The 19,468-nt window shown below is 35.0% G+C and overlaps 1 protein-coding gene across 2 annotated transcripts in view; it reads left to right on the top strand.

Annotated features, from left to right (window-relative positions):
- The window catches only part of FZD3 (frizzled class receptor 3), a 123,871-nt gene that overhangs the window by 88,779 nt on the left and 15,624 nt on the right, over positions 1–19,468 (top strand). The window contains exons 5-6 of one of the 2 annotated variants that reach the window (XM_049865684.1): positions 13,563–13,711; positions 17,596–17,829. In XM_049865684.1, coding sequence (XP_049721641.1) covers positions 13,563–13,711; positions 17,596–17,829 — 383 coding nt within the window. Of the gene's footprint in view, positions 1–13,562; positions 13,712–16,205; positions 16,593–17,595; positions 17,830–19,468 lie in introns of those variants that run through there. The other variant, XM_049865685.1, reaches the window with a different exon arrangement.

Raw genomic sequence — 19,468 nt, 5'->3', positions numbered from 1 at the left:
AGTGAAAATATCATTTTGAGGACTAAGGTGTGCCCGACCCAAGCCATCCTGTTTTCAGTGGCCTCATATGTATGTGAAAGCTGGACAGTGAACAAGGAAGACCAAAGAAAAATTGACAACTTTAAATTATGGTGTTGGCGAAGAATATTGAATATACCATGGACTGCCAGAAGAATGAGCAAATCTGTCTTGAAAGAAGTACAGCCAGATAATTCTTAGAAGCGAGGACAGTGAGACTTTGTCTCACGTACTTTGGACGTGTTATCAGGAGGGACCAATCCCTGGAGAAGAATATCATGCTTGGTAAAGCAGAGAGTCAGCAAAAAAGAGGAAGACCCTCAACAAGATGGATTTACACAGTGGCTGCAACAATGGGTTGAAACATAGCAACAATTGTGAGGATGGTGCAGGAGCGGGTAGTGTTTTGTTCAGTTATACATAGGGTTGCTATGAGTCAGAACTGACTTGATGGCACCTAACAACTATATACGGGATCAAATTGACAACAGCAACTCAAAAAATTAGAAAGGAACCTTAGGGGGCAGTGAGTTTATGTTAATGGGGGAGAAACATCTCAGAAAAGGAGGGTAGGAATAGTTGTACAACTCAAGGAATGTAATCAGTGTCACTGAATTGTACATGTATTAACTATTGAATTGGTGTATGTCTTGCTCTGTATATTCTCAACAACAAAATAAATAAAAATTTTTTTTTAATTTGGAACAATAGATTTTTAAAAATGAGAGTTCTAGAATGATGTTATTTTTTTAAATAAAAACTCAATTGATGAATTGTTGAAATATAAAACAACATTTTAGAGTAGAAGAAAAATTTAATGAACTAGTATATATGGCAGTGCATTAGTATATATAGGTATAAAAAGCTCCACAGAATGCATCAATAGAGATAATAAGATGAACATGAAAGTGATATTAAGAGAAAATTGAGTATAATCAGAATGCCAAAACCAAAAACCCATTGCCATCAATTGGATTTCGACTCAAAGCGATCCTATAGGACAGAGTAGAACTGCTCCATAGAGTTTCCAAGGAGCACCTGGTAGATTCGAACTGCCAACCTTGTGGTTAGCAGCCATAACACTTAACCACTATGCCACCAGGGTTTCCAATCAGAATGCCAGGAGGAAGAAATTAAGAGACAATATTTAAAGAAAAAATAGCTGCGAATTTTCTATATTTGGTAAAACACGTGAACCCACAGATCAAGCAGGTAGTATATTCCTCTTGTTGTTGTTGTTGTTAGCTGCCGTCAAGTCAATCCTGACTCATGGTGATCTCACGCAGAATGGAATCAGACCACTGGTATCCACAGGGTTTTCACTGGCTGATTTTTCCAAAGTAGATCTCCAGGCCTTTCTTTCTAGTTCATCTTAGTGTGGAAGTTCCATTGAAACCTTTCAGCATCATAGAAACGTGCAACCCTTCACTGAAAAAGTGGTGGCTGCACTGAGGTGCACTGGCTGGGCATCAAACCCTGGTCTCCCGCATGGAAGGCAAGAATTCTGGCATTGAACTACCACTGTCTCTTTAATTACCAATGAAAGCCAGAAGACAGTATAATAATATCTTTAAAATGTTGGGAGAAAATAACTTTCAACCAGAATTTTGTACCTTGCAGAACTATTACGGTAGACATGGAGGTACACTGCCAGAACCCCTTCAAAGAAGGACTTGCTGCTCAGCCACAGGGAGCTGCACTAAGGTCATGCCCTTTCCATGCATCTGATGATTAAGTTAGGTAGGCTATAATGATTGGCCCTTTTGACCTGACTCGGAACATTCTGAAGGTCAAAAGTGTTTGCTCCAGAATGCCTCACAGCTTGGCTGAGGCTGTTCTGACTATGCATGGGCAGTTCACCTTCTTCCTCTACCCAGTCCTGCTGCTTCTCACCCTTTCTTTCACATATGTTGCTGCCTAATATCCATCCTGTACCCCAATCTTCATCTCTACATCTCTTAGGGATACCAACGTTGTTCTCAAGAACAAGGGCGAAATAAAGCCATTCTCTTATAAACATAAACTGTGAGTTTGCCACCAAGAGACTTGTATGAAAGGAACTTCTAAAGGTTATACTTAAGAAGGAAAATGATCTCAGACGGAGAACATTTGTTGCCGTTCGGTCGGACTCATGGAGATACCATGTGTGTCAGGGTAGAACTGCACTCCATTGGGTTTTCAATGGCTATAATTTTATGGAAGTACGTTGCCAGGCCTCTCTTCAGTAGCAGTGCTGGATGGATTCGAACTGCTAACCTTTCGGTTAGTAGCTGAGTTCGAATTGTGCAACCCAGGGACCTCAGAAGGATAGTAGAAGATGCAAAAGCAATGATAAGGAAATAAAGTTGTAAATGTATATGTATTTTTGTAGTTAGTTGCTGTCGAGTCACAAACATGTATATAAAGCTTAACAAATACTGTTTTTATAAACACTAATAATGTTTAATTTGGGAGTTTAAAAATACACCTAAAATCCAGTAGAAAAGAAATTGGGGAAATGCATTTCTAGACCAACATTGGATTAACTTTGAAATCAATGAGTTGCTTCAGATATCCATGCTTCTTTCTGTCTCGTCTCATAGGCTTCATGAGTCTGATCAGTAATTCATTTTTTTGGTGAGCTTTAGATGATCACAGACTCAATATAAAATAAAAGCAAACCTATGCAATATGTGTATCCATTAGTATGAATTTCACTTGATAGGGAAATAAGCCAAGGACTTTGCCAACCTGATTTCAAAGCGAAGGTCTCAAAACAAGAATTGAATTTAAGCTACCACAATAACCATAAATATGCCCTCTTTCTTTTTTTTTAGTTTTTGGCAAGACCTCTTTTTTCCCCCTCCTCCATAAGTAATGTTTTCTGCTTAATTAAAAAGCATTTAAGTTCCAGCTGTCTTTGGTGAATTATGGACCTAAACAGGAAAAGCAAAATGTGGGAAAACATTTTCAGAGTATGATTGAATAAAGTCATATTGAAGTTCATTGAAATTAGGGTGATGTTAGTGGAGATTGATTGTTCAGAAGAAAATGAATGTAGGTTGTTCATGGCTAGTCAGGCTGTTGTAGAAAAAGATTAATCAAGACATAGGGTTTGCAATTGGTACTCATGTCTCCCTTTGCTGCCTGGAATTCACCTTCATTTCCTAGTAAATAGACCAAAGAAATACATCGGTTGAATTCTTTCAACTATTAAGGTGAAATATTTATTATCAGAAGGAATATAGTGTTTTCAGAAGACACTTATAAAAAAAGAGAATAAAGTTTCTCATTTGTCCATTTTAATTACACAAGGAACTGAGATATTTAGTGGTTTCCATCCCTACCCCAATCTATAGATATCAAGTTCATTATAGGGCTTTTTTTTTTTTTCTCAATTGGTGAAAGCATACAGAGCTAAAAAACATACTAATTCAGCAATTTCTACATGTACAATTCAGTGTCATAGATTACATTCTTCAAGTTGTGCTACCATTCTCACTATCCTTTTCCAAATGATTCCAACATCATTACCCTTTTTAAAATTTTATTTATTTTGTTGTTGTTGAGAATATACAGAGCAAAACATACACCAATTCAACAGTTTCTACATGTACCATTTAGTGACACTGATTACATTCTTCGAATTATACAACCACTCTCACCCTCCTTTTCTGAGTTTTTCCTCCACCGTTAACATAAATTCACTGCCCTCAAAGGTCCTGTCTGATATTTCAAGTTACTGTTTGTCAGTTTGATCCCATATAGATAGTTCTTAAAAGAGGTTAATGGTCACAAGACAGACATTTTTTACTAGTTAAGCTAAATTGTTGTCTGGTTTTAAGACGACTTTGGGGGATATGTTTGGTTTAAGGTTTAAAAATTATCCAAGGACAATAGTTACAGGGGTTCATCTAACCTTCTTGGCTCTAGGAATGTTGGCCCTTTGACTCCAACACTCTTTGCCTGTAACATGTTCACAAAGCAGATGTTACTTGAGTTATTTTCTTACTGGAGCCCTGCCATGGGCAGGTCCTGATGTGTCTTCCCTGGAATTTTGGCTTTAAACAGCACCTTATAATGCGGTGTGTTCCATGTTACATCCTTGCTCTCCTCCAAATTTCCATTGTACTGCCTTGCCTAACTGAAGGCTTTGGTGGTGGTGGTTGCTGATTTTGTTTTCCAGCACTCCTTCCCTTTAGTTTAAACATTTATGTGGATAGTATTTGTAATTTATGAATGACAGCACAATGTAGTTTAAAACTAAGGAAAAGTTAGGAGATAGGGTTTTTATTTTATTTTATTGTGCTTTAGGTAAAAACTTACAGCTCAAGTTAATTTCTCATTCAAAAATTTATATACATACTGTCTTGTGACATTGGTTGCAATCCCCACAATGTGACAGCATACTCCGCCTTTCCACCCTGGGTTCCTTGTGTCCATTTGTCCAGTTCCTGTCCCTTCCTGCCTTCTCGTCTTGCTTTTGGGCAGGAGTTGCCCATTTGGTTTCGTATATTTGATTGTACTAAGAAGCATGTTCCTCACGTGTGTTACTGTTTATTTTACAGGCTTGTCTATGTCTAATCTTTGTTTGAAAAATGGGCTTCGGGTGTGGGAGATAGGCTTTTTTTTTTTTTTTTTTTTACCTAGTCAGAGTCTCTTTCTCTATCTCTTTTATGGGTAATCTCACCTAGTCCTAGTTTTTAAAAATTTGGATAGCCCAGTCTAATTTCTGAGCTCCAGACTTATGTATATATTTACATGATATTTCCATTTGGAAGTTTACCAGGCATTTCAAACTTGTTGTTGTTATTGGGTGTTGTAGAGTTCATTTTTGACCCATAGCGACCCTGTGTGATAGAGTAGAACTGCCCACATAGGGTTTTCTTGGCTATAATCTTTTATGGAAGCAGATTACCAGTTCTTTCTCCTGCAGATCCGCTGGGTGAGTTCTAACCACCAACCTTTCAGTTAGCAGCTGAGCACTTAACCATTGCCCCACCAGGGTTCCTTATTTCAAACTTAACATATCTAAAATAAAACTTAATTTTCCCTCCTTAAACATACTTCCTGTATCCTATCCCCAGTTCTTTGCTGTTCAGTAAGTGGTATCCTCATTCACCAATTGCTTAAAACGAAATTTGTAATTATTCTTGAACCCTCTTTTTCTCATATACCTTATATCCAATTCATCAACTTCTCACCACCTCCACTCTACCTTAGGCCAAGCCATTGGTACTTTCACAGTGGCCCTCCAATTCATCCTCTTGCTTCTACTCTTGCTCCATTGCAGTGTGTTTCCAACACAGCAGCCAGGGTGATCCTTTTTTTTTTTTTTAATAAAAAATATGTATAGCACAACATTTGCCAATTCAACATTTTTTACATGTACAATTCAATGACAGTGATTACATTAGTCCTCTTGTGCAACTATCACCAGTATCTGTTGCCAGATTTTCCAGAGTGATCTTTTTAAAACATAAATCAGATGATGTTGCTAGTTTGAACAAAACCCCCAGTGGCTTCCTATTACTCACTGAATAAAATTCATATTCTTAACCATGGCCTGTAGGGCCATATATGATTTGGCCTTCTGCTCACTTCTTTGACTTCATCTTCTATCACTTTCTTCTTTGCATGCTCAACTGTAGCCACACTGGCAATCTTGTTATTGTTCTTCAAAGACAACAAATTTGTTCTCTCAAGATTGGTATTGCTGTTCTCTCTGCTTGAAATACCCTCACCCTAGAATATACTCCAAATTGCTGCTTAAATGTCACGTCCTTGGTGAGGCCTTTCCTGACCACTCTTATCTAAAATAGCATGTCCCATTCACTACACCACATCACAACCCCAAACTCTACTCGCCTGCTTTATTTCTCAGCATTTATTACTACCTGAAATACTACCTACAACATTTATTTCCTTATTTATTGAAGCACTCCACTCACATTCCACCCCTCCCTAGAATGTATGCTCAGTAAGGGCAGAAAATTTTCTAATTTACTGCTATATCTCTTGTACCAGGACATAGTAAGCACTTACTATTTAAGTGAATGAATTAGAGACCATGAGCAAATCAATTCATCTCCCTAGACTTTGATTTCACATCTGTAAAACAAAGGGATTAGATTGTGTCCGTAAGATCTCTGAGGACAAGTAATTTAGATTGCAGATGATCAGTCATCTAGAATTGAAGGTAACCTTAAAGGTTAAGTATAAGGCCCTTATTTTACAAAAAGTGATTTGCCAAGATCATATTGCTCAGGCCAGTGTTCTATTCACATAGCATATATCTCTAATTTTGTGATTAGCTCTGAGTAGATCTCCCTCTATACTTCTTTGATTAAAATTTTACTAGTTTTAGTGTTTATGTTCTTGGCCTTATGCCTCTTCATTATATCCTTTTTCTAAGTCACCTCTTTATATTTACAAATACTTTTTTTTTCTTCAACCAGTTATTTTCTTCTCGCCAGTCATTGAATATAAGCACGTGTGATTTGAAGCATGCTACGTAACTGTTGCATTCTCTCTACCTCCCTCCCCCCACTTTTATAGTGGCTTTCTTTTGTTTATAAGCCAAAAAATGTACAGAGTCATGGTTAACATTTACATACTAGTATGATAGATTTTTAAATCATGGAAAAGGAACATAACTTTTGGAGCAAACTTAGACATAATAAAAACCAGACTCTTAATTCCTTTCTAATACCCCCGGAAGGTTTTTCCAGGTTAATAGACTCATAGGCTATGGGGATAAACCTTAGAATATACCTATTCCAACCCCTTAATTTTTCAGATGAGGAAATTTAACTGTATATCAGCTTAGAAAACCTGGAGTAAGCAAATATAAACAGGTTTTACTTTAGGACTTCTCAGAGCCTTTAATATGCAAATGTACATTTGAATCTCCAAGGGGAGGATTATAATGTCCAAATTTTATTTTATCACAGAATCTCTTATTGTGGAATGCCTTTTAATGTTTTCTGGGACAGTAGTGTTCCGTGGAACACATTTTTGAGCACATTTGTAAGTACTTTATATGTTCCAACCCATTTAATATACTGAATACATTAAGAAAAAAAACTCATTGCTATGAGTCGATTTCAACTCGTAGTGACTGTTATGTGAAAATCTGCCCTTAAGAAGTGGTATGCCATATCAGAGAATTTAAGAAAGTGACATAAGAAGATGACATAAATATAAATGCAGACTATGAGGCCTAGTCTTGTATTCATTTACAAATTCATCATGTTTTCTATTTGATCATTGATATATTTGTGTAGCTTATTTTAAATATTGTTATTGATATATACTGTGTATTAAATATCGGTAAAAATTTTTATAATTTCTTAGAGAAATTCATTTTTAGAACATTTATGGATGTCTAGGGTTGATATGAGTTGGAATCGACTTGACAGCAATGGGTTATGTAATCTAAACTCACTTTGTATCTCATGAGCTTTTGGTATTCTATTAATACATTATGGCTTTAAAAATTTTTGTGGTTAAATTTGTTTTGTAAATGTTGACTATATAGATGTAGTTTTCTCCAGTTTAAAAAAAAATCTAAAATATTAGAAAAAAATATAATTGTAAAATGTGCTCAGAGGAAGTAAAAGGCACACTCCCTCCTATCAATATAACCACTATTTATATTTTTATATACATACTTCTAGACTTTCTGGTCCCTACATAGCCAGTGCTCAATGATGTGCAGTCCCCTGCCCTTGAATTGGGCTGGCTCTGTGACCTGCTTTGGATTAATAGAATGCAGCAGAAGTAACTACCTGACTTCAAGGCTGGGTCATAAGAAGCCTTGCAGCTTTTGCCAGGTTCTCTTGGAACACTCACTCTGGGGGAAGCAACCTCTTGTAAGAAGTCATACTACAGCGAGACTACGTAATGTGAAGAAGCTCAAACTAACTGTAAGTCATATGGAAAGGCTGTATGGAGAGTTCCAAAGCCAGCTGCCACATTTTGCAGCCATCTCAGCTGAGATGCCAGACATTTGAGTGAAGAAACCATCTTGTATGTCTAGCTCAGCCTCCTTTTGGCTGATTATAGCCATCAGCCCACTGCAAATATACACAAGACCCTCAGGTGAGAATCATCTAGCTGAACCCTGTCAACTCACATAACTGTGAGAGATAATAATAAATTGTTTTAAGCCATTAAGTTTTGGTGTGGTTTCTTATATAGCAGTACATAACCAAAACAATACATAGTGGTTACCAAATATTAATTACTATATTTATAAATAGCATATTATAAATATATATAAATTTTTGAGACATAAATGGCATCATATTTGACATCTTAGTCTATAATTAGTGGTTACTGGAGCTGGCTCGGACAGCTCACAAGAGACCATTGTGTGCATCTCCACAACTTCTCATTCAGTGCTCTCACACTGGTAGCTGGAAAATGGCCTTAACCAGTGTATTTACACCACAATTGGCAAATGTTACAAAGCAGGGCTTCCTCTCAATCAAGTGGTTAAACATTTGCCAGCGCACCATTGTCTGTGTCTTCCTTTTTAAACTTTACGTTATAATTTTTTTTAATGGGTGCTTATTTAGGTATTTGCTTGTTCCATGATTTATTTAAATAATCCTCTATAATAATGACCGATTATTTCTTTAAGTGATTCTTGAAGTAGAATTGCTGGATCAAAGGTATGCAAACTTAATTTTTTGATAAATATTACAAGATTATATGCCAGAAGGACTACACCAATTTATATACTGCCCAACAATGAGGGTGTTTCCCCATATCCCATTCAGCACTTATTTATATTTGGGATTTTTAATCTTAAAAATTTTGAATATATTCACATGGTTCAAAACCCTAAAGCAACTAAAGTATTCGGCAAAAGGTCTCCCTTCCATCCTTACCTGCGTTTACCAGCTTCACAATGCTCTTCCCAAGGATAACCATGTTATAAAAAATTTGCATATCCCTTTAGAGATGTTTATGCATATACAAGCAAATATATTCCTTTTCTTCCTCTTTTTTTCACTCAGATGGTAGTTACTATACACATTTCCCCGGCTGCTTTTGTCATTTAACAATGTAATTTGAAGATCAATAACCAAATGGGAAAACTTTCCTCAATATTTTTAATGACTTCATAGTATTCCATTGACTATATAAACCGTATTGTTTCTAATATTTTACTGTTGCAAATAGTACTTGTGCATACATCATTTCACATATATGTGAATATATCTACCATATATTTCTAGAAGTAGAATTGCTTGATCCATGGTATAATTTTTATAGATATTAACAAATTGTCTTTTATATAGGCTGTGTGGATTTACATCCCCATTTCCAAAATATGACAGTGTTTATTTATCCTCACCTTTGGTAATACAATATACTCAAAGATTTTTGGATCTTACATATATTGTAGATTTGCAAATAGAATGTCATGTAATTAAAATATATTTGTTGCTTTTCTTTTTTCATTTAATTTTAGTACTATTTTTAACTGAGTGAGGCTGAATACTATGTTTAAGAGCCATTTGTATTTCTTTTTCTGTAAACTGTCTATGTCATTTGCCCATTTTTCTTCCAGTTGTAGACTTTTATTTATTTTCAGGAGTTGTTTGTTTATTAATGAAATTAGGCCCTTTATCTGCCATACTATTTACGACAATTATCTGCCAGGTTTTTTATTATCTCTTGGCTATTGTCATGAAGGTTATGGCCATGCAGAAATGGAGTTTTATGTTGTCAGATGTTTAAGTCTTTACCCTTATGGTTTCTAGATTTTTAAAAGCCATAGATAGTGTCATAGTTAGAAAGTCATTCTTCACCCTAGGAGTATAAAAGTTTTCATCAAGAACTTTATGGTTTCTTTGTTGTTGTTGCTGCTTAATTTTTATTATTTTTACATTTGAAGTTTTGATCCATTAGGAATACATCTTGGTATGAGGAGTGGTATGGCTTCAGCTCTGTTTTTTTTTTCCTAATTGCCTGTCTAGAATCCTTTTATTGAATAATCCATCGTTTTGAATATATTGAATAATATATGTGATTTGAAATACCACATAGTACTAAATCTATCTCTCTAGGCCCCATTGTTACATAGTTTTAACTATTGTAGTTTAATTATATGTATGTTTCTCTTCCAAGATTTTCCTAGTTATTCTTGCTTGTTTGTTTTTCCATATGAATTTTAGAATCTGTCTAATCTTCAATCCGTTGGTATTTTTATTGGAATTGTGTTAAGTTTAATTATTAAATCAAGAAGAATTTTCATTTTTAATAGTGATTCTTTCTAGCCAAGAACATGTTTTAAGGGGAATGTTTCAAAGTTTTCTTTATCTAGATCACTAATTTTCCTTATTAAACTTATTCTTAGGTATTTTTCTGCTCTGTTATTATGATAAAGGCTTTCTTATATCTACTTGTTTATATATGTGAAAGTTATTTCTGTATTTTAATTTTGTACCTAGCAACATTGCTTACTATTTATAATAGTTTTACTTTATTATTTTAGCTTCTTCCAGATATAGAATTATACTGTTTGGAAATAATGATAATTTTACCTCCTTCTTTCTCATTTTTGCATTCTTAATTTCTTTCTCTTGTCTAATTCCAATCTGAGCTGTTGAAACAAGGTTAATTAAAAGTGTTGGCTGTAGATGCTCTTCTTATATTCATGACTTTAATGGAAACATTTCTAGTGGTTTCTGGTGTTTTCCCATTAAGTATGATACTGGCCTTTGGATTGAAATAAATTTATTTTCACTTAAAGGAATTATTCATCATCTATTTGTATTTTACTACAATTTTAAGAATGGATATTTAATTTTATCAAATGCCTTTTCAGTGTCTGTGGAGACAATCATGTTTTTTCCTTTTGATCTAATAATATGTTGAATTTATAAATAAACCTAACCCCAACCCGTTGCCGTCAAGTCCATTCCGACTCATGGAGACCCTATAGGACAGAGAAGAACTGCTCCATAGGGTTTCCAAGGAGCGCCTGATGGATTCGAACTGCTGACATTTTAGTTAGCAGCCATAGCTTTTAACTACTATGCCACTAGGGTTTCAAATTTATAAATACAGTTTCTATTATTGAACTATTCTTGCATACCTACATTTGGTCATGGCATGTTCTTTTAAAGCACTCTTGGATTCTGTTTGCATAAAACATTCATAAATGAGATAAACAGTTTTACACAGTCTTTGCTGAGATTCAATCCCAATTTTATGCTTGCTTTAAAGAATTTGAGAGGTTTTCTTCTTTTTCTGTGTTCTTGCTCAGTTTGGAATTATGTGTTCTTTAAAAGTTTATTAGAACATTCCCGTGAAACTATCTGGGTCTAGTGCTTTGGGGGAGGAGGCAGCTTTTTTTTTTTTTCTTACTTCTGTAATTCATTGGTTTAAATTTTTCCTCTTTGCTAGAGTCAGTTTTGTTAAATTATATTTTCCTGTCATTTGTTTCCATGAATTTTCAAAGTTTATTTACATAGAGTTGAGTAAAATAATCTCTTAAGGTTAATATAGTTCCATTCTTTTAGTAGTTGTTTAATAAGGAAAAAAAAAAAACTTTTTTTTTCCTTATTATAATTTCTGTGTTAGTCCGTGTATTTGCTGTTTTCTTTCCTTTGTTGTTTTGACTAAAATGTCCTTTATTTATTTTTTTAAAATAATCAACTTCTGGGCTTGATAATTAGCTTTACTATTTTTATGTATTATAATTACTTAATTTTCTCTTTTACCTTTATTAATTCTTTTGTTTTCTTTTCCTTAGGTTTGCTTTATTGATACATGAAAGCTCTTTAATTCTCTGCCATAGAGGATGCAATTAATAATTCAAGTTTATCACATTAGTCAGTTAATTTTATTTATGGTGTCTTATATTGCAGAAGTCTTAAATTTTTAGCAGTCAAAGCTATCAAAGCCTTTTATGATTTCATGGTTTCACATTACCCCCAAAAAAGACCTTCTGCCTCCCTCCCTCAATTAAAAACTGTCCTACATTCTTTTAATACTTTTATTTTTATCTGCCTAGAATTTATTTTTCTTTATTGTGTGAGGTGAGGTGATACCTAAATTATTTTTTTCCCAAGTAAATTGTCAACCATTTCAATATCATTTATTAAACAATCTATCTTTTCCCTACGTATTTAACAGCTTTTATCATAAATAACTTTTCAAGCCCTATGAAAAAAATCATATTGGTCTTTTGGGATTTATAGGTTTATAGGATTAATTTGGGGGAAAATTGAAATGACACCTTAAAAACATTCAGTCTTCTTATGTAGAAACATGAAATATCTATCCATTTACACCAATCTTCCTCTGTGTCCTTTAGTAGAGTTTTCTAGTTTTATTTTTTATTTCTTGTTAGGTTTATTCCTGGACATGTTGATATTATAAATGAAATTATTTTCATTATGTTTTCTACCTAGTTATTTATAGGAGTCCCTGGGTGGCACAAACGGTTAAGTGACTACTAGCTGAAAGGTTGGTGGTTCGAACCTACCTAGAGGTGCCTTGGGAGACAGGCTTGGTGATCTGCTTCCTAAAGGTCCCAGCCTTGAAAATCCTATAGCGCAGTTTTAGTCAGCACACATGGGGTTGCCATAGTTGGAATAGACTCAATGGCAACTAACAACAACATTTATAGTATATAGGAAAAAGTGAGATTTTTTAATATTAATCCTGTCAAATTTACTGAACTCTTTCATTATTTCTGTTAGTTTTTCAGTTGATTCTTTTGGATTTTTTGGGTAGGCTTTTGTCTCTTCTTTCCCAAAATTACAGTGTTTTTGGCAGGACTTTTAGAACATTAGCTTTATTCTTTATGCCTTCAAAGGACAGGTAGGCCAGATAAACAGAACAGCTAGAGCTAAGAGGCTACTCTTTAATTTTTTTACTGTACCAAATGTATTCATCCAAATGTATTCATAGAACTAAACTGAAAGGAAATTTAGTCCTTAGGTAAAGAATAAAGTAGGTGACTTCTAAGTCTAAGTAATTAGTTGAGAGAATAAAGAGAGAGAAAAGAGGAGCGACTTTAAGAGCTCCTGTATGGAGGGTAGGAGTGAAAAGGGTGGAAGAAAGAGAGTGAGTAGAAGGCAGAGAAGAAAATGTAATGCCTCAGTGTTGTAGAAGCCAGGGGATGTGAGAAGTTTGTAAAGTATGAGCTGATCATTGATAACTGATGCTACATAGAAGTAAAAAAAAAAAAGTGAGCCAACAAGGAACCATCGTATTTGTAAATGAGGTTATTTCTGATCTGCTTTAGTCTCTTCAACTACTGCTTCTTAATTGTAGTTCTAAACTATTCTGTGATTAAGATATATTTTCATCTAGCTTATCAATGTGGTGAGAGCAAAAATTAAGCCATATTTCTGTTGTATAAGTCTCACATGGGGCTTTGTACAGTATTAAGTATAGAAACTTACAAATAAAAATGTCAAATTTGTAGAATTAATCATTTTACTCTTATTCATTTCATTTAAATGATCTATAATGGCCTTTCTTTAATAGCAAGTTCTTTTCATATATTTAAGATATTTTTCTTTTTCTTCTTGTAGGTTACTCAAATGAGTCGTCCTGACCTGATCCTTTTTCTGATGAAATACCTGATGGCACTCATAGTCGGTATTCCCTCCATTTTTTGGGTTGGAAGCAAGAAAACGTGTTTTGAATGGGCCAGTTTTTTCCATGGTCGTAGGAAAAAAGAGTAAGTTGAAATAAAGCAAATCTCACATTTACGTAAATTTTTGCATTGCTTATGTTAAAGTGATTTGGATTTGGAGAAAATATTCAAATAAGATTTGTAACCTTGTAAGCAGCCACTAGTCATAACTGGCACAGTACCATGTCTAATTAAAAACTAAAAATTTATTTTGAAAAAATGGCCAAGTAGAACCAAGCTTGCAATCTTTTCCTCTACTAATTCAAAATATCTGAGGGAAGGCCAGACTTTATGAAAAAATCTAAGTTATGATTTCTTAAATTAAAAAAAAAACAAATTAATGTATTAACATTCTTATTTAACCCTCTTGATATTCCTGTGAGGGTTGGTATGTATAGCCATCTCTGTTTTAAAGATTAGAAAACTGAAACAGAGAGAGGTTAAGTCCTCTGGCCAGAGTAACACAGGTATTTAGTATTAAGAGTCAGATTAGACTTCTTTTTCCTAATTGACCGTTTTCTTTCAACTATACCAAAAATGAATTAAAGAGGTAGAGTGTTATCCCATTCTGATGGTAGTGTATGTTAAAGCCAAAATAGAAAAATGACAATAGTAGTAAAATGAGATATGTTAAAGAAATTATTTTAAATTGTAATTGACCACAGAGTATAATAGAATGTCATGGTAAAATGTAAGACTTGCGGGAGTAATCATTTGGAAGAATATTTAGGAATCTTTAATTTCATGAACCCCTAATTCATCCAACAAACAAGGAAAAAAAACCTGAAATATTCGCAAAGGAAGAAATAATTTCAAATTTTTTACTCATGCAAGTCTCATATAAATAGTGTATCTGAATTATCATAAATTCTAAGTGGAGTTCATGTCCTTATGATTTTACTTAACCTAGGGTCTTCCAATGGCTTTGGGAGGTATAGTCTATAAAGTTCCTTAGATTATATGTAAAATGTCATGTTGTGTATGGGTTAATTTGTTTTCTTATGTGGTACAACCTAAAGTTAACGTTAGTTGTTGCCTCGCAAACAAAATCTATATTTACTAGATCACCAGTAGTAAGCAGTCTCTGTTATACATCAGGGTGGTGCAAACAGTTAATGCTCTAGGCTGCTGAGAGATTGGAGGTTCAAGTCCACCCAGGGGCTCCTTGGAAGAAAGACCTGTCTATCTGCTTCTGAAAAATCATCCATCGAAAACCCTATGGAGCACATTTCTACTCTGATACACATGGGGTCTCCATGAGTTGGAATCAACTTGGTAACTGGATGGTTTTGGTTACACAGATTAGATTAAAATCAGGGATAAAAAGATCACAGTTTTTAAGATATGCATTTCTTATTACAGCATCTGAGACTGCTACCAGTGACATCAGATAATGCATTTCTCCTTTAAATCCAGCTTTATAAGGCAAGGAAGGGAAGGGGTCATTCATCTGCCAAAAAAAAAAATTTTTTTCTTTGGCATTTATGCATTCTTTAAGAAAAGCTTTACTAAATGCTTACTATGTGCCATAAAAGGAGTTTTTTTTTTAGTGGCATAGTGGTTAAGTGCTCAGCTGCTAACCAAAAGGTTGATGGTTGGAACCCACCAGGTGCTCTGCAAGAGAAAGATGTGGTGGTCGGCTTCCATAAACATCACAGCCTTGGAAACCCTATGGGCAGTTCTCCTCTGTCTTATAGGGTGGCTTTGAGTCAGAATCAACTCCACAGCAAGAGGTTTGGTTTTGGTTTGGATGTGCATAAACTATTTTAGGATACCAGGGATTAAAAAGCAAACAAAACAAGCTAAGTTCCAGCTTCCGTGGAGATTCCTTCCTTACTGAATTTACTGTTATTCATCTGTGTATTCTTTGAAATTTTTTATTTTATTTTTAATCTCAGTAAAACATGATTTTGAGGAAAGGGCCTGAATTAAACATCCTTGTGCACCTCTGGACCATAGACAAATAATTCTATAATAGGGTTGCATTAGAAATTCCAGATGGAGCTAAATCCAGGCTACCCTTCTAGAGATCCATCCTAGCTATTGGCAGGGAGGTAGGGGAAGGATCCTGACTGGAGTAGAACGCTTTCGAAACTGGTTAAAACTCTGAAGGATCATTCATTCTATCTGGTTTTCTGCAACTCTGGATCCCCAAACAACAAAGTCATTGTGCTTCTCAAAGCCAGAGCTGCTCCCTGGACTTGCTTGGCAGGTCTTTATTCTGAAACTCAAGTATGAGTATCTAATAGCTTCATCTAGCCTTAATCAGGTTTAGCCTTGGAGAATGTCCATAAAGTAATCATAATAATGGTTCCCAATTTACTGAACATATTGAATATTCCAAATGCTGTTCTAAGCACTTTGTTATTGTTTGCTGCCGTCAAGTTAGCCCCTGCTCATGGCAACTCCATGCACAATGGAACAAAATGCTGCCTTGTCCTGTGCCACCCCCATGATTAGTTATAAATTGGACCATTGTGATACACAGGGTTTTCATTGGCTGATTTTCTGAAGTAGATCACCAGGCCTTTCTTCCTAGTCTGTCTTGGTCTGGAAGCTCTGATGAAACCTGTTCAGCATCACAGCAACACACATGCCTCAACTGACAGACGGATGGTAACTGTGCATGAGGTGCGTTGGCCAGGAATCAAACCCAGGTATCCCTCATAGAAGGTGAAAATTCTACTACTAGCACGCTGAATTTGGACTCCTAAACTGTGAGAGAATAAAATATCTCTTTGTTGAAGCCATCCACTTGTGTTATTTCTGTTATAGCAGCACTAGATGACTAAGACAGTCTCTGTGAGTTGAAATTGACCAGGTGGCAACAGGTGGTAATATCCTTCTAGAAATAACATTAATCCCTGCAATAGCAACATTATTAAAAAGGATTAAAGGAAAATGGCTGTAAAATAACTGGCACAATGCAGGTACTCAGCAATGCTAGTTTTTTCTTCAGCATTAAAAACAACATCAGCAATAACAACAATCCTTTTGAAATTTGAAAACTTAGATATATACACTATTTCTCAATATATGATCCAGTCTTTACATGTTGGAATTTTATTTTTTTAATGAATGTATTTATCTAATTTTAACTTTAACTCTGATTCTCATAGTCACTTATTTATATAAACCAAGATGCTGATCTTTAGAACCATTTAATTGGTTCTTTGATTAATTGCATTACTGCTTTGTTCATCATTAGCAACATCTGTTTTTAACCCCTTTATAGCAGTTAAAAGCATTTACTGACAATAATTCATCCTCTTAATTTTTTCCACTTAATTTGTTTTCTTAAGCTTTTAATAGGTCCAGGACTTAATTGTATGCTTGCTTAAATTGATATTTCATATGATTTGCTCTAAATAATGACTACTCATTTATTTCAGCACTAGACAACTGCTTCTACCAAAAAATCAACTTTAAACCTTAAAACAACTGCTCTTACAATTAAAAAAAAAAGTTATATCTATGCTGTGATGAAGCTTCCACTACTATAAACCATGCAAGAAAATGGTTTCCTTGCTTTATAATAAAATATGTACAATTTTAGTGTCCTTGAGAATTTTTTTAGCTGGAAAGAACCTTTCAGAAATGATGGATTTGTATACCTTCATTTTATAGATAAGGAAAATGAAGGAAAGACGGGATGAGTGACTTTTGTAAGATCACATAGTTACTGATAGAATTAGAACTGATCACCTGATTTCCTTCACTGGCCTCTCATCATAACACCCTGGGGGACAGATTGGCATGGATTTGTTATATTCTTTACTCTGTCAACAATGTTATCTTAAATAAGTCTTGAAGACCTGATTTGGAGAGCAATTAATTTCAAGAATAGCCTCTATATTGCACACAGCATTATTTACTGATTTATACAGCATGCTAAGTCTGTGTCTTAAACTTAACATTTTGTTGTCTAGGATAGTGAATGAGAGCCGACAGGTACTCCAGGAACCTGATTTTGCTCAGTCCCTCCTAAGAGATCCGAATACTCCTATTATAAGAAAATCAAGAGGAACATCCACTCAAGGAACATCCACACATGCTTCTTCAACTCAACTGGCTATGGTGGATGATCAGAGAAGCAAAGCAGGTAGTGTCCACAGCAAAGTGAGCAGCTACCATGGCAGCCTCCACAGATCACGTGATGGCAGGTAAGTTTTATTAGTGGCTTAGTTTATTTCATATGCTGAATTATGCTCAAATAGCTTAAGAAAGAAGAAATAGAAGTTAACAATTATTAAACCTTTTGCTAGGTAGAGTTGCTCTAGGTTATGGTCAGACTTGAAAGCCTATTTAAAAGGTATAGTAATAGTATAGAGGAGAGAGTGAATAATTTTTTTAGAATAGGATAGGATCAGAGAAAGCTTCACAGAGAGAATGTATAATAGATGACTGTGGCTTTCCTGTTGGATTGGAGGATTGAGACACTAGAATTAGAGAAACTGCTTTGGAGCTTCTGCAATAATTCAGTTGAGAGATGATGAAAGCTTATTGGAGAGGAGTGGCAGTGGGAAGAGATAAAGAGCTGATTGAAGAAATGATAGCAGTTGGTGATGAATTAATGTTAGCAGCTGGAGAAAAGGGGCGCACCAAAGTTTTTTTTTCTTTTTAAGATTTCTAGTTTGAGAAACTGAAAGAATGAAAATTCTAATGTCTGAAATGGGTGAAATCTTCTGTTTATTTTAAAACATCTGTTTCTACAGATGTCTTGTATCCTGCCAATCTCATTCTAGTCTTTTTGTCACTCTTCTCCCTGTCCTCCTAGTGTAGAATATGATTCCTGTACTTACTCTCAGCTTTCTAATTTGGTCAGCTATCCTGTGTTTAAAAAGAAGCACTTAATGCTGATTTATCTTTTCTTATATCCATTTCTTTTTCCTTTTCTTGCCAGATTTTTGAAATGAATATTCTTTACTTACTGTTTTCACTGCCTCACTTTCTGTCCTTTATCCCCTATAAATCTAGTCTTTTTCTCCTCCTTCCCCATCTGAACTGTACCTTCTAACATCACCAATGATCTCTCTTTGGCCACATTCAAAGATCTTTCTTCCTGCCTTCTTTCCTTCCACTCAGCACTCCTCTGTGAGAATCATTATTCTAAGTGTGAGGGACATGGAGATGGAAGAAAGAAGATTAAGGAGTCAGTTATAATTAATAGGTATAATAGAATGATATACAGGGTGTTTGGGGAGCCTAGAGAAGAAAATCATCTAACTAACTCATCATGGAAAGTCAGTGAAAGCTCCACAAGAGATGTCACTTCTACTTCCAATCAGATTTGGAGGAGGCAGTGGGATATTAAAGACAAGGAAACAGCATATGCAAATGCAAGGAGGAAAAGCAGGCAGTCAGATACTGGGGATTGTCTGGAGCATAGGATGTAGGTTGGCACAGTTGTAAAAGAGAAAGCCATGCTAAGGAGTTTGTGTTTTTCCATGCAGGCAATGAGGAGCCATTAAAGGACTTAAGGCTTTGGGGTAATAAAATCAGATTCTTATTTTAGGAAAATCCCTTTGGCAACAGCATAGGAGAGAACAGATTATAAGTAAGATAAGTTAGGAAGTTTCTACAATAAATTAGGGGTCCTAACTTAGGACACTGATAAAGAAAGAGGAAATTGGAGAGTCTTTTAGAATATGTTTTGTCACTCACCACCCTCCATGAACTCTGAGCATTATTTGACATTTGGCGTTATTGGCCTCGTCCTTTTCAATAACAAATCGAACAGTTATTTATAGTACAACTCCTATGTATGTGCCATTCTGTGTATAAAGAGATATATAGAAGAAG

Source organism: Elephas maximus, chromosome 22 (genome assembly GCF_024166365.1).
Source record: "Elephas maximus indicus isolate mEleMax1 chromosome 22, mEleMax1 primary haplotype, whole genome shotgun sequence".
NCBI classification, from domain to species: Eukaryota; Metazoa; Chordata; class Mammalia; order Proboscidea; family Elephantidae; genus Elephas; species Elephas maximus.
This window is presented reverse-complemented; position numbering and strand designations above follow the sequence as displayed.